The sequence below is a fragment of the Mirounga angustirostris genome, unplaced genomic scaffold (genome assembly GCF_029215605.1).
Source record: "Mirounga angustirostris isolate CCGP_5_RB_7025 unplaced genomic scaffold, mMirAng1.0.hap1 SCAF_9, whole genome shotgun sequence".
Taxonomy (NCBI): domain Eukaryota; kingdom Metazoa; phylum Chordata; class Mammalia; order Carnivora; family Phocidae; genus Mirounga; species Mirounga angustirostris.
The window spans coordinates 55,296,389-55,309,826 of NW_026991717.1; the positions used below are offsets into that span (position 1 = coordinate 55,296,389).

General features: G+C 38.3%; 1 protein-coding gene across 1 annotated transcript in view; it reads left to right on the forward strand.

Annotated features, from left to right (window-relative positions):
* Positions 1-13,438, forward strand: part of SHC4 (SHC adaptor protein 4) — a 129,091-nt gene that overhangs the window by 55,084 nt on the left and 60,569 nt on the right. The window contains exon 3 of the mRNA XM_045900127.3: positions 12,049-12,112. Within this exon, the coding sequence (XP_045756083.1) occupies positions 12,049-12,112 (64 nt within the window). The remainder of the gene's footprint in view (positions 1-12,048; positions 12,113-13,438) is intronic.

The window sequence follows — 13,438 nt, forward strand, 5'->3', positions numbered from 1 at the left end:
CCCCATTTCTCTCTTGTCATTTTCATAAGGCTTAGACACTTAGAAGGTGTTTTTGTGGGTGTAGGTGTTTGCATTTTGAAATATGTGATTCCATTACACAGGAAATCATTGTGGGGGTAGGAGAAAATCAGCACTTCATTTCTGTTCACCACGGACACTTGCGGGGTGGGGGGCGTCTCTTGCTTCAGTCAAGTGCACTTGATGGGGCAACATTTGCCTCGGAGCCAAAGGGCAGCATTGTGGAGAACACAGGACAGCTGTGTCTGTGGTGGCTGAGCTGGGTAGAATTGCAAACGTACTTTAGAATCAGATTTTAAATATAATTCAGGTTGGGCAGAGAGGTACGATAAGTCAGTATGAGACTAGAAGTTGTGGGCAGTCCTGAAAGGTTTTATTTGGCCGTCTTGGGACTTGAAGTGCCTATTTCTAAAGGAAAGGATATATTTTATGGGCCGTGTCTACCCTCGTAGAGTGCAGGGGTGATGCCCCTTGATAACAGCACAAAGGGAGTTTGAAGCTATCCATTTTCTACCAGTCTGTGGGCACTGACTGTATTCATTGTGTGCTTATCGCCATGGAGGCAGGCTCATGTTCTAAAGTGTCTTGTCTGAGAGCTTACACAAATTTTTGAATGTCTTTAATTTCACCAAACTGAACAAAATTGAACGCATAGATCACGGGGCCTTGATCTTCTGCAGGCAAAGTTTTCAGAAAAGAAGGTACTAGTTTCCCTAAAACAACAGTACAACGTTGTGGGGCTTGAGATGCTCAGGAGTCCCTTCATTCATCGATCTGAAGGCACTCTGAGACATCGACAACCTGTCCCTTGGACACTGAACGGATTTCTTGGAGGAGTCATGCGGGAGAGGAAAAGTAAGGGCAAGTCCCTTGGGAGATACAAGGAGATCCTGGGGACTTTGTTTTGCCTGATTATTTTTGAGTTTTATTTGGGAGAGGTTTTTGCTGTGATTAAAATTTATTCTCATTTCTATTTGCCTGGACAAAATGGAAACCACTCCTTCTCTGTGTGTGTGTGTGGGGGGGGGTAGCAGGAGGTGGGAAGAGCTGCCTTGAACCATTCCACTGGGCCTTTTGCCTAGTTTCATGTTACACATTTTCTGGCTTTCCTATTTACTGAAGAACTGCATTTTGACATTTACGAGAAACAATCCGTCCCACAGCCCCCCCCCCCCCAAATTAATCGCTCCACTTTGTCTTTGTCTTGGGTTGTGATATTGCCGTCCAAACCTAAAACAAGGAGGGGGGGTAGGCAACTTTGCTTCCAGAAGAGCTTAACTGTTTAAGGGTTAAAGACACAGAAAAATTATAACTTAAGTACTGTCATGGCCAAGGGTTGATGAAGAAAGGTGGCTTTGTTTGGATGATTAGTGTGGACTCTGTGAAGACAGACAAAATATCTTTTTTTGGTTTTATGGTGTAGGCAGGGTTTTATATGCTTAAAAGCAAATCTTCCACTGCATTCTCATTCTCTTACATCAGCCCACTTCTCCCCTTCCCTCTCATGTGGCAAAACAATAAACAAAGTGGCCACTGTTGGTGCCATAGGGCGGTTCTCCCTCTTTCTTTCTAGTGCAGGCTCCCAGAATGGAAATCGTGAGCCATTTAAACTCTGAAAGTTCTGCTTCTCCAGGAGAGGACATTTGCTGAATGGTTGCTAGCTGGAGAATGTCTCATGACGAGTCAGTCCCAAAAGGGTTATGCAGAAATGCGGGCTGCATAGGCAGCTGGGATGGTGGGGACACCCCCAGTCCTGGGAGAAATCCCTTGCTCGCTCTTTTTCTTCTGCATTTGTAAAGTGTCTGAGGGTGTGGCTGAAACTCCAGAAAAGCATTGAAAGTACTTTTTGTTCTTGAAAATGTTACAGTTAATCTCTGGGTCCTGGTCTGAGGGAAAGAAAAGATCTTTGTGAAGAAAGGCAACAAAATGCAAGCATCTATCTCTTCCCTGGCTGGGGTTGCAGATTTGTTAACTCTGATATCAGTGGAGAAAGCGGAATTTGAGAGGTTATTTTAAAGCAGTGGTTCTTAGCCTGGGATCTCTGGATTCCCAAGAGCCCCACAGATGGTTTTCTGGGGGTGGTGGTGAGGGGGAGGAGCGGATCCTCTAGAATTGAATAGAAAAGTTTGTATAGACAGACCTTTTATTGGAGAGAGAGAGAGCCTGTGACTCTCTGGAGTCTCAAATCTGAAAAAAAATTAATAATCATTTTCTTTTTTTTTTTCTTCTTGTTTTATTGTGGTAAAATATACATAACATAAAATGTACCATCTTAACCATCTTTAGGCGTACAGTTCGGTGCTACTAAATACAATCACATTGTTGTGCAGCTATCACTACCAGCCAACTGCATAATTCTTTTCATCTTGCAAAACTGAAACATCCCAGTCCCACTACCCCCAGGCCCTGGCAATCACCATTCTACTTTCTGTCTTTACGAATTTGACGACTCTAAGTACCTAATGTAAGTAGAATCATGTAGTAGTTGTCTGCTTGTGACTGGTGTATTTCACTTAGCATATGTTGTAGCATATTACAGGATTTCCTTCCTTTTCCAGGTTGAATAATAGTCCGTTGCATGTATATATCACGTTTTGCTTATGCATTCATCCATTGATGGACACTTGGGTTGCTCCCATGTTTTAGCTGTTGTGAATAATACTGCTATGAACGTGGATATACAATATCACTACTTTTTAAAAGCAAGTTCATAAGCACAAGTTTCTCCTGTTTTTCTTTTCTTTTCTTTTCTTTTTTAAGATTTTATTTATTTATTTGACAGAGAGAGACGCAGTGAGAGAAGGAACACAAGCAGGAGGAGTGGGAGAGGGAGAAGCAGGCTCCCCACGGAGCAGGGAGCCCGATGCGGGGCTTGATTGGGGCTCGATCCCAGGAATGTAGGATCATGACCTGAGCCGAAGGCAGACGCTTAACGACTGAGCCACCCAGGCACCCCATCTCCTGTTTTTCTTTTGAGTAGAGTTCTATATCAAGAGATTTCCAGAATCTGTAATGCTTCCAAGCCTTGACTTACTTTAAAACTCCTTATTTTATTAAGGCATAATTGACACACAATATTGTATTAGTTTCAGGCATACAGTATAGTGATTCGACACTTGTGTACATGGTGAACTGATCGCCACAATAAGTCTAGCCACCATCTGCCACTATACAAAGTTAATACAATATTATTGACTATAGTCCCATGCTGCCCATGCTGCACATTACATCTCATGACTATTTTATAATTGAGGTTTGTATATCTTAATCCCCTTCACCCATTTCGCCCCTGTCCCAAGCCCCTCTCCTCCGGCAAGCACCAATCTGTGCTCGGTATCTATGAGTCTGGGTTTTGTTTTGTTTTGTTTGTTTTGTTTTTAGATTCCTTATGGAAGTGAAATCATGCTGTATTTGCCTTTTCTTTTTTTTTTTCTTTTTTTTTATGGTTTCACTTATTATTATTTTTTTTTTATTGAGTATTTGCCTTTTCTGTCTAAATTTATTTCACTTAGCATAATACTCTCAAGGTCTCTCCATGTTGTCACAAATGCAAGATTTCACTCTTCTTATGGCTGAGTAGCATTTCATTGTACACACACACACACACACACACACACATACCCCTTTATCCATTTGTCCTTCAATGGATACTTAGGCTGTTTCCATATCTTGACTTTTGTAAATAATGCTGCAATGAACCAAGGGGTGCATATATCTTTTCAAATCGGTGTTTTTGTTTTCTTCTGATAGAAACCCAGTAGTGGATTTGCTGGATGATATGGTATTTCCATTTTAAATTTTTGTAGGAAACCCCATACTGTTTTCCATGGTGTCTACATCAATTTACATTCCCATTAACAGTGTACAGGGATTCCCTTTTCTTCATATCCTTGCCAATATTCTTATTTCTTGTCTTTTTGAAAATAACCATTCCAAAGGGTGTGAGGTGATATCTCATTGTGATTTTGATTTGCATTTCCTTGATGATGAGTGATGTTGAGCATCTTTTCATGTGTCTGTTGGCCATCTGTATGTCTTCTTTGAAAATTGTTTATTCAGATCCTCTGCCCATTTTTAAATTAGATTATTTGTTTTTTATTATTGAGTCCTGTGAGTTCTTTATATATTTTGGATATTAACCCATTATTGGTATATGATTTGTAAATATCTTCTCCCATTTAGTAGGTTGCCTTCTCATTTTGTTGATGGTTTCTTTCACTGTGCAGAAGCTTTTAATTTGATGTAGTCCCATTTGTTTATTTTCATCTTTGTTTCCCTTGCCTTTGGAGTCAGATCCAAAAAAGGATTGTTAAGACTGATATCAAGGAGCTTATAGTTTCTTGTAGGAGGTTTATGTTTTCAGGTCTTACATTCAAGTTTTTAATCCATTTTGAATTAATTTTTGCGTATGGTGTAAGATAGTGGTCTTGTTTCATTCCTTCACATGTGGCTGTCCAGTTTTCCCAACACCATTTATTGAAGAGACCATCCTTTCTCCATTGTATATTCTTACCCCTTTGTCATAAATTAATTGACCATATATGCATATGTTTATTTCCAGGCTCTCTATTCTGTTCCGTTGATCTATATGTCTGTTTTTTACACCAGTATCTCACTGTTGTGATTACTATAGCTTTATAGTATAGTTTGAAATCAGTAAGCATGATACCTCCAGCTTTGTTTTTCTTTCTTAAGATTGTTTTGGCTATTCAGGGTCTTTGTGGTACTACATAAATTTAAGAATTATTTGTTTTAGGGGCACCTGGGTGGCTCAGCTGGTTAAGCATCGGACTCTTGGTTTCAGCTCAGGTCATGATCTCATAGGTCATGAGATGGAGCCTGCATTGCACTCTGTGCTCAGCAGGGGGTCTGTTTGGGATTCTCTGCCTCTCCCTCTGCCCTTCCCCGTGCTTGCGCATGGGCGCACGCGCTCTCGCTCATAAATAAATAAATAAATAAATAAATAAATAAATAAATAAAATAAGAAAAGAATTACTTGTTCTAGTTTTGTGGATGTAGACACTATCGAAAACAGTATGGGGTTTCCTCCAAAAATTTAAAGTGGAAATACCATATGATCCAGCAAATCCACTACTGGGTTTCTATAAGAAGAAAACAAAAACACCAATTTGAAAAGATATATATATATCCACTGGTATTTTGATAGGGATTGCATTGAGTGTGTAGATTGCTTTGGGTGCTATGGACATTTTAACAATATTAATACTTCCAGTACATGGGCATGGAATATCTTTCCATTTATGTGTGTTTTCTTCCATTTCTTTCATCAGTGTCTTACACTTTTTATTGTACATGTCATCACCTTCTTGGTTAAATTTATTCCTAGGTATTCTTTTTGGTGTCATTGCAAATGGGATTGTTTTGGTTTTTTTTTTAATTTTTATTTTAATTCCAGTTAGTTAACATACAGTGTTATATTAGTTTCAGATGTACAATATAGTGATTCAGCACTTCCATACTATACCAAGTGCTCATCACAGCAAGTGCGCTCCTTCATCCCCATCACCTGTTTCATCCATACCCCCTACCAACCTCCCCTCTGGTAACCATCAGTGTGTTCTCTATCTATAGTTGAGAGTCTGTTTCTTGGTTTGTCTATCTTTTTTTTCCCTTTGTTTGTTTGGTTTCTTAAATTCTGTATATGAATGAAATCATATGGTATTTGCCTTTCTATGACTAACTTATTTCCCTTAGCATTTTACTCTGTAGTTCCATCCATGTCATTGCAAATGACAAGATTTCATTCTTTTTTATGGCTGAATAATATATATATATATATATTCCAAATCCTCTTTATCCATTCTTTAGTCAGTGGACACTTGGGCTGCTTCCTTATCTTGGCTATTTTAAATAATGCTGCAGTAAATACAAGGGTACATGGATCCCTTTGAATTAGTGTTTTTGTATCCTTTGTATAAATACCTAGTAGTGTGATTGCTGGATCACAGGGTAGTTTTATTTTTAACTTTTTGAGGAATCTCCTACTGTTTTCCACAGTGGCTACACCAGTTTGCATTCCCACCAACAGTGCACAAGTGTTCCTTTTTCGCCACATCCTCTCCAACACCTGTTGTTTCTTGTTGTTGATTTTAGAGGTTTGTTTTCTTGATTTCTCTTTTTTGATAGTTCATTATTAGTATATAGAAATGCAACAGATTTCTATATATTAACTTTGTATCCTGCAACTTTACTGAATTAATTTATTAGTCCTAATAATTTTTTGGTGGAGTCTTCAGGGTTTTCTATATATAATATCATGTCATCTGTAAATAGTGATAGTTTTACTTCTTCCTTTCCAGTTTAGATGCCTTTTATTTCTTTATTATTATTATTTTTTGCCTAATTGCTCTGGCTAGGACTTTCCAGTACTATTTTGAACAAAAGTGGGGAGAGTGGGCATCCTTGTCTTGTTCCTGATCTTAGAGGAAAAGTTTTCAGATTTTCACCATTGAGGATGATATTAGCTGTGGGTTTGTCATATATGGCCTTTCTTATGTTAAGGTATGTTCTCTCTATACTCAATTTGTTAACAGTTTTTTTAATCATAAATGGTTGTCGAATTTCATAAAACACTTTTCTGGATCTATTGAGAAGATCATATGATTTCTATCGTTCATTTTGTTAATGTGGAGTATCACATGGATTGATTTGCAGATGTTAAACCATCTTTACATCCTGGAATAAGTCTCACTTGATTATGATATATGATCCTTTAAATGTATTGTTGAATATGGTTTGCTAATATTTTGTTGAGGATTTTTGCATCTATGTTCATCAAGGATATTGATCTCTGATTTTCTTTTTTTGTGGTGTTCCTGACTTTAAAATTCTGAGTGTGTGTGGCCATGCATACATGAGCATGTTTGCCCACATGGGCATACAGCTGGGCTCTGGACGCTCTTTTCTTCCATGAGGATATAACAGCCAATGCGGAGAAAGCAATGGCTGGGAAAGGACTAGGGTCATCCATTTGAGCTTTTTCTGGAATTGACCCCTGCCACTTTGCCCTATTCCCGTGCTAGTTTACTCCAGGCACATTGGGTAAGGATTGGCCAAAAAGGAACCCCTTACTGTTGAAGGAATGAGCAAGGGAAGACCTGATATTCTTTTCCTGGTCCTGAAAGTGTGAGACTCCCTCCTTTTCGTGCACCCGGCAGTATGGCCACTCCCTGAAGAAGTGTAGGTTTTGAATTCAGACCTGGGTTTGTATTCTACCTCTCCCACCAACGGCTGCATTATTTGGAAGCCGTTATTTAAATTCTTTGAACTTTAGTTTCCTCATTTGTAAAGTGGGTATAAAATAGCTATCTTGAAATGACATTTAAAAAAAATTTATTAGACATCTGGTTTATTCAAACATTAAACCTACTGAAGACAATTAACAGAGCTCAAGGAGTAGGGGGAAAGAAAACCTATCCAGCACCTGCTTCACTGCAAATTTCCTGGGGACAGAATTTCTGCGTTCTGTGCTACAGTCTCATCCTAAAGCATCCGCATGTGCTTGATATTGATTAACTTGAATAGGAGATGAGAAACTTTCTGTACACTCAATTTGGCAGGTAGCATTAGTGGTACAACTTTCAGAAACATTCTTAGGCACAAGAAAAAGCACTGCCTACAGTGAGAATCTTTGATAATCAAAGAAAAGAATGTCACTAAATATAATCTTACAAATAAGAAGGAAAATACACACACTTTTGCCAATGGACTGCTTTACATATCAGGAAAAATGTCACAATGAGATCTTCTATGAAATTAAAACACTAATTGTTGTACTCAACTTTTAATCGATTCTGAAGTTATTTTGTGGAATTAAAATTCAGAGAAAAAGAAAATTGATTTAAGCTAAGTGGAATTTAGGGAAGAAATGCAGAACTAATAAGGAATAGTAGCTGCACTTCTTTGGTTAACTCATTAAAAAAATGTCAAACATTTTCAGTCAAATTTTATTAAAAGAAAAAGCAGGAGATCACCATTACAATTCAAGAACCAAGTCTAAATATGCACTTGACAATAAAGCACATTTGAGTATGGAGTGAAAAAAGTTTTCCAAAAAACTGTCAAACGTATCCTCTCCAAATACCCAAATAATCACTTCTGCAGGTCTCTTGTTGAGTGGAATCATAATGAACTGAAGATTGAAATGATACTGTTAAGAATAAATGGGATGATGTACCTAAGGTGTGTAGTACTAGACGAAGCCATATAAATAGGAACTGTTCCTTCATTAAAATCCAGGCTCCCTGCAATGGCATTGTGTATCATTTTAAAGGTAGGGATTTCTATTGTGAAAGCATTGCTAAACCTGGTCAAGATTTTTATTTTTATTTTTATTTTTTAATATACATATTTTTAATTTTATTTATTTATTCATGAGAGACAGAGAGAGAGAGAGAGGCAGAGGGAGAAGCAGGCTCCCAAGGAGCAGGGAGCCCGATGCGGGACTCGATCCCAGGACCCTGAGATCATGACCTGAGCCGAAGGCAGACGCTTAACCATCTGAGCCATCCAGGCGCCCAAGATTTTTATTCTTTATGAAACTTTGGGGAAAGGAAATAAGCAAGTCTACCAAATAAACTGGAAAAATAAATCTGGATTTAGCAGCCGTAAAGATGGAGGAGTTAAAGGCTAAGCTGGGATGGGACAGAGATACAAATAAAGAAGATCTTTTCTTATCTGTAACACGAATATTGACCCATCTCTGTGTGGGTGTTGGCAAAAGAGAGAAAGGCTATCACTCTTCACTGGGACACCTTGGACATGCCCTCACATTTTCACAGCAGATGAGCAAAACTCTTGCTGAGGAACTTACTTTCCATTCTTTTAATATTTTAAAAGATTATTTATTCAATCAACTGCACGGTGAAGGGAAAACATAACATTGTTTACAACTAAATATCAATAGAATAAAAATAGGGAACAACAAACCACACACACAAAAAAAACACCTAAAACCAAGTCATTGTTTATAAGTTCTTTCTATATCACTACTTAGACAGAATTAATTTTATGTAGCTGCTACCGAGGTGTGTATACCATTCCATGTTCTACTCTTTTCCCACTAATTTATATAGACCCTTATTTCTATAGTCTTCACACGTAACATTCCAAGTGGAAATATTTATATTGAGAAGTTTTATGTCTATATCACAAGCTATAGAGTTGGTTTTTTACTCTAAAATAGATGTTTATTCTATATACTTACTCAATGCCATTTCAGTACAAATTCTCCTCCCCTTGTCAAAAGCTCTGATAACAATTAAGAGATTTATCATCTTTTACCAAATCACTCTCTAGAAAGACTGTATTAATACTAATCAGGGCCCCCAGCAATGGATAAGTACCCTTGAAGTGGACTTTTCCCCATATTCCCCAACAGTGCATTTGTAATTCTCTTTTTTGCTAACTTAACGAGAGTGAAGTATCTCGTAGTTGTTTTGATTTTCAGTTTTAAAATTATGATGAATGTGAACATTTTCCTGTTTTTTAAAACCGAACTATTTCTATCTCTTTTGTGTGAATTATCTAATCCGGAGGTTGGCAAACGATGGTCCTTGGGCTAAATATAGCCAGCTGCCTGCTTTTAGAAATAGAGTTTTATTGGAACACAGCCATGCTCGTTTGTTTGCATATTGTCGACTGCTGCTTTTGAGTTATAATGGCAGAGTTGAGTAGTTGTAACAGAGCAAAGGCTAAAATACTTATTGTTTGGCCTTTTACAGAAAACGTTTTCAGACTCTCATCCCATCTCTCCGCTCTTTATTCACTCTTGTTCTTCACTTTATGTTCCACAATATCAAAGTATTTGTAGGTCCACTCCTATCATGATAATTTATATTTTCGTGTCTTTACACATGCTCTTCCCTCTGCCTGGAATTTCCATACTCCACTCTGCCAGGAAGGTTCATCCTTCCAAATCGTCCTCAAGAGGTACTCACGCCATAAAGCACTCCTTTTAATTCCCATTTACAATGCTACTTTTTGTTGGATGATATTGACTGTGTGAGAATCAAGAAAACAATGCCTGGGAAAGCACTTTGTAAAACTACAAGGTGCTTTATAAAAGTAACAACTTCTGGGGGCGCCTGGGTGGCTCAGTCGGTTAAGCGGCTGCCTTCAGCTCAGGTCATGATCCTGGAGTCCCAGGATAGAGTCCCGCATCGGGCTCCCTGCTTGGCAGGGGGTCTGCTTCTCCCTCTGACCCTCCCCCCTCTCATGTGCTCTTTCTCTCTCTCTCTCTCAAATAAATAAATAAAATCTTAAAAAAAAAAAAAGTAACAACTTCTAATAATAACTGTTGTTATACTTGCAGCATCAATGCACATCTTTGTTTCTACTTTTATTTCAAATCATTTACAAGGAGCTTTTTAGACCAAAGCACCCCGGTTGGCTCTCATGGAGTAAAGGTTCTGATAATAACTTTTCTATAATCCCTCTTTATTAAATATCAACAACATAGGTGCCTGGACTAGTTATTTCGGCAACACCAGAGGCTAATTCAGATTAATTATTACGTGTCTCATCAATTATTGAATAATCATTAGGATGACTCAGACATCAATCAACCAACCAAAGAGCCTAACTATCTGAGCAGTCTTTCTGTTCCATCCAGAGAACAAAGGTTGGAATCCTTTATATTTATGGAAACCATAAATATAAAATATAAAATCCTGAGAAAATATGCTAAACCAAAAAGCCATTCTGTGTTTTGGTTACAGCAAATTATGCAAGTCAGACAAGAGAATACCTTGGAGAAGAGTTTCATATATTCGCCCCCCCCCCAAAAAAGAATCTGAACTAAAACACACATTATAAATCTAAAATGGTGCCTAGAATCTTTGGGAATTCTACTTATCTTTCCAAAATGTCTACTAGAACACTGAGAACATAGATCTGCACTAATATATCTATATCTATATATTTCTGTCTGTGTCTGTGTTATATATCTCTCTCTGTAGATAGGGAGATAGATTTCTTTAGTGGGTCTGCATTCCTCTGAGTGTTCCTCCCCTCCTTTAGGAATCAAAAATATCTCAAAGAAAATATTTTCATGAAGTATGTATAAAAATTGTAATACAATGTTGCACGTGCGCCTATGTGTGTGAACTAATTCGGTTTGCTAATTTAAGCAATGATGTCCAGTGAATCCAGGTAAGAGCTTAGAGATGTGCTTTGTGCAAAGTTTAATATATGGGTTGAAAGCCACAAGGTTGTGGCTCAGATTACACCGAGTGAAACCTCCGCCCGTTGTGAATGCTGAGTTCCAGAGACAAAAGCTCTTAGTTATAACTGCATTTCTGGAAAGGAGGGCGCCGCTCTGCTCACCACTTCCATTAAGGAACAACTTCGTATTTTAGTGGTACCTTTCTCTCAGGAAGTATGATACAGGGTAAGGTATATATATATATATATATGCAAAGGAGGAAATTTGTTATTGATTTTCATTTCTACTCTGAAATTACGTGAAAGCTCAATGGCTTGTAGCAGTATCTCGGTCAATAAGGCTCCATTTGAGACCACCTTGAAGTTCAATTCTCTCCCAGTCCTTTTAAACTTCCTCTGGGGTCAGATTCTTTTGTATTTCATCATCTTTGGTGCTGAGATACTAGGAAGCTTTTTATTCATAACACCACAGAGAGGATTTTGCTAAAAGTAAAACCGAAGTGTTCCCAGACACCAAAGTTCTACCCCTCCTTTTTGGTTACAAATCAACATTGCCAAACACCAAACCTAAAAATCCAAGGAAAAAAAGAGATCAAGAAGGTGAATAGTAGGACTCCTTATTGTAAAGTGATTTTTTTTTCACATTAGGGTGTTGCTGGGTTTTGGGGGGGTTTGAACGGCAGAGGCACTAAGTGCAATGCTTTATCCCGTGGGGATAGGGGGAGGTCATTTATGTCAGACTTACCATTATGTGTGTGCACATTTTGTTCATAATACTTGTTAACGTTTATTGAACATTTACTGCATGTTAGTATGCTAAGTCTTTATACGGTTTCTGTTCTGTAGGGAAGCAATAAGTCGTCTGTGTGAAGCTGTCTCTGGGGCAAATGGAGCCATTAAAAAGCGAAAGGTAAATACTGGTATGGTTTTTTTGTTCTCTGTTTCTCTAACTAGGGGAAAGAGAATATCAAAATAGTTGATTCTACCATAGGAGCTAAAGTGCAGAATGGCCTTTACAAGTTGCTGTGATATCAGAGATGCACTGAAAGTTGGTCTTGTCTCTCACATTTTTCTGACTTGCCTGACACTCTCTGAAATGGTGATGTCTTGAGCGATGGAATGGAGAGAGCACCTGGCGTTCAAGTAAAAAAATCTGGGTTACAGTCCTGGGTGTTTACTTACCTTTGGGCCTGGTCTCTCCTCTCTCTGAGACCCCATGCTTGTTCCTGTAAAGTAAAGTTAAACCAGATGACCAGAGTGGTACCTTCCAATTTCAGTATTTTATAATGTATCTATTCTGCATTTTAACATTTAGAATTTTTAGACTCCTTGGCCCATTTCAAATGGAAAGGTGGGTGCTGGTAGGGGTGAGATAATAACACATGAGTAGAAGGAAATTTTCATGCTGAAAGAAAGCATAAGATTTGATGTTACATAGACTTGGATTTAAATCCTGATTCTGCCACCTGCTGTGTGATCTTGGACAAGTCCTTTCACCTTTTGGATCATTGGTTTCCCCAACTGTAAAATGGGAGAAAAGAGCACATACTTTATAGAGTTGTGTAGAATTAAATGAAATGGTGTCCACAGTGTCTGTCATATATTAGGCTTTCAATGGCAATGGTGGTTAGTATTATTGTTATTTAGTTGTCAACCCTAGAACATTTAGTTGTTTTGGAATGTGCAAAGGGGAGGTGCAAAGGGTTTTAAGATAACTATGTAAATCATGGAATTGTAGATTGTTTAAGAGAGAAGGACTTTTTAGAGATCTTCCAGTCCAGCCCTCCCATTTTGTCAGCTACTAGACTGGTTCAGAGAAGATTTGCCTTGAGTCACTCTGATGATGGTGAGCGCCAGCTATAGAAACCAGGTCTTCAGATTTCCAGCTTTGTGCTTTATTTCCATACCACCCTGCCTCATTCTTTATTAGTCTTCATTATTTTGCATAGGGCTGAACCCAGTGTCACCCAGAGTGACTCAGATGAGCCACAAGGCATGGAAAAACACTGATAAGTGGCCTTTGAATTCTATTAGAATTCCCTATTTACTAGTTTCTTTGACAAAACCCATGGCCCCAAAGTAGCCTCTGGCCTCCTCCTGCCTCTCATAACCTCTGCAAATAGGATGCTTTTACTGGATGGTCCTAACAAACAGGCTCACTCATTTAAGACTTTCTCTTTTCAAAAATAGGGAGTCCACACCCCAAAACAAAATAAAACAAAACAAATGAGGTTAT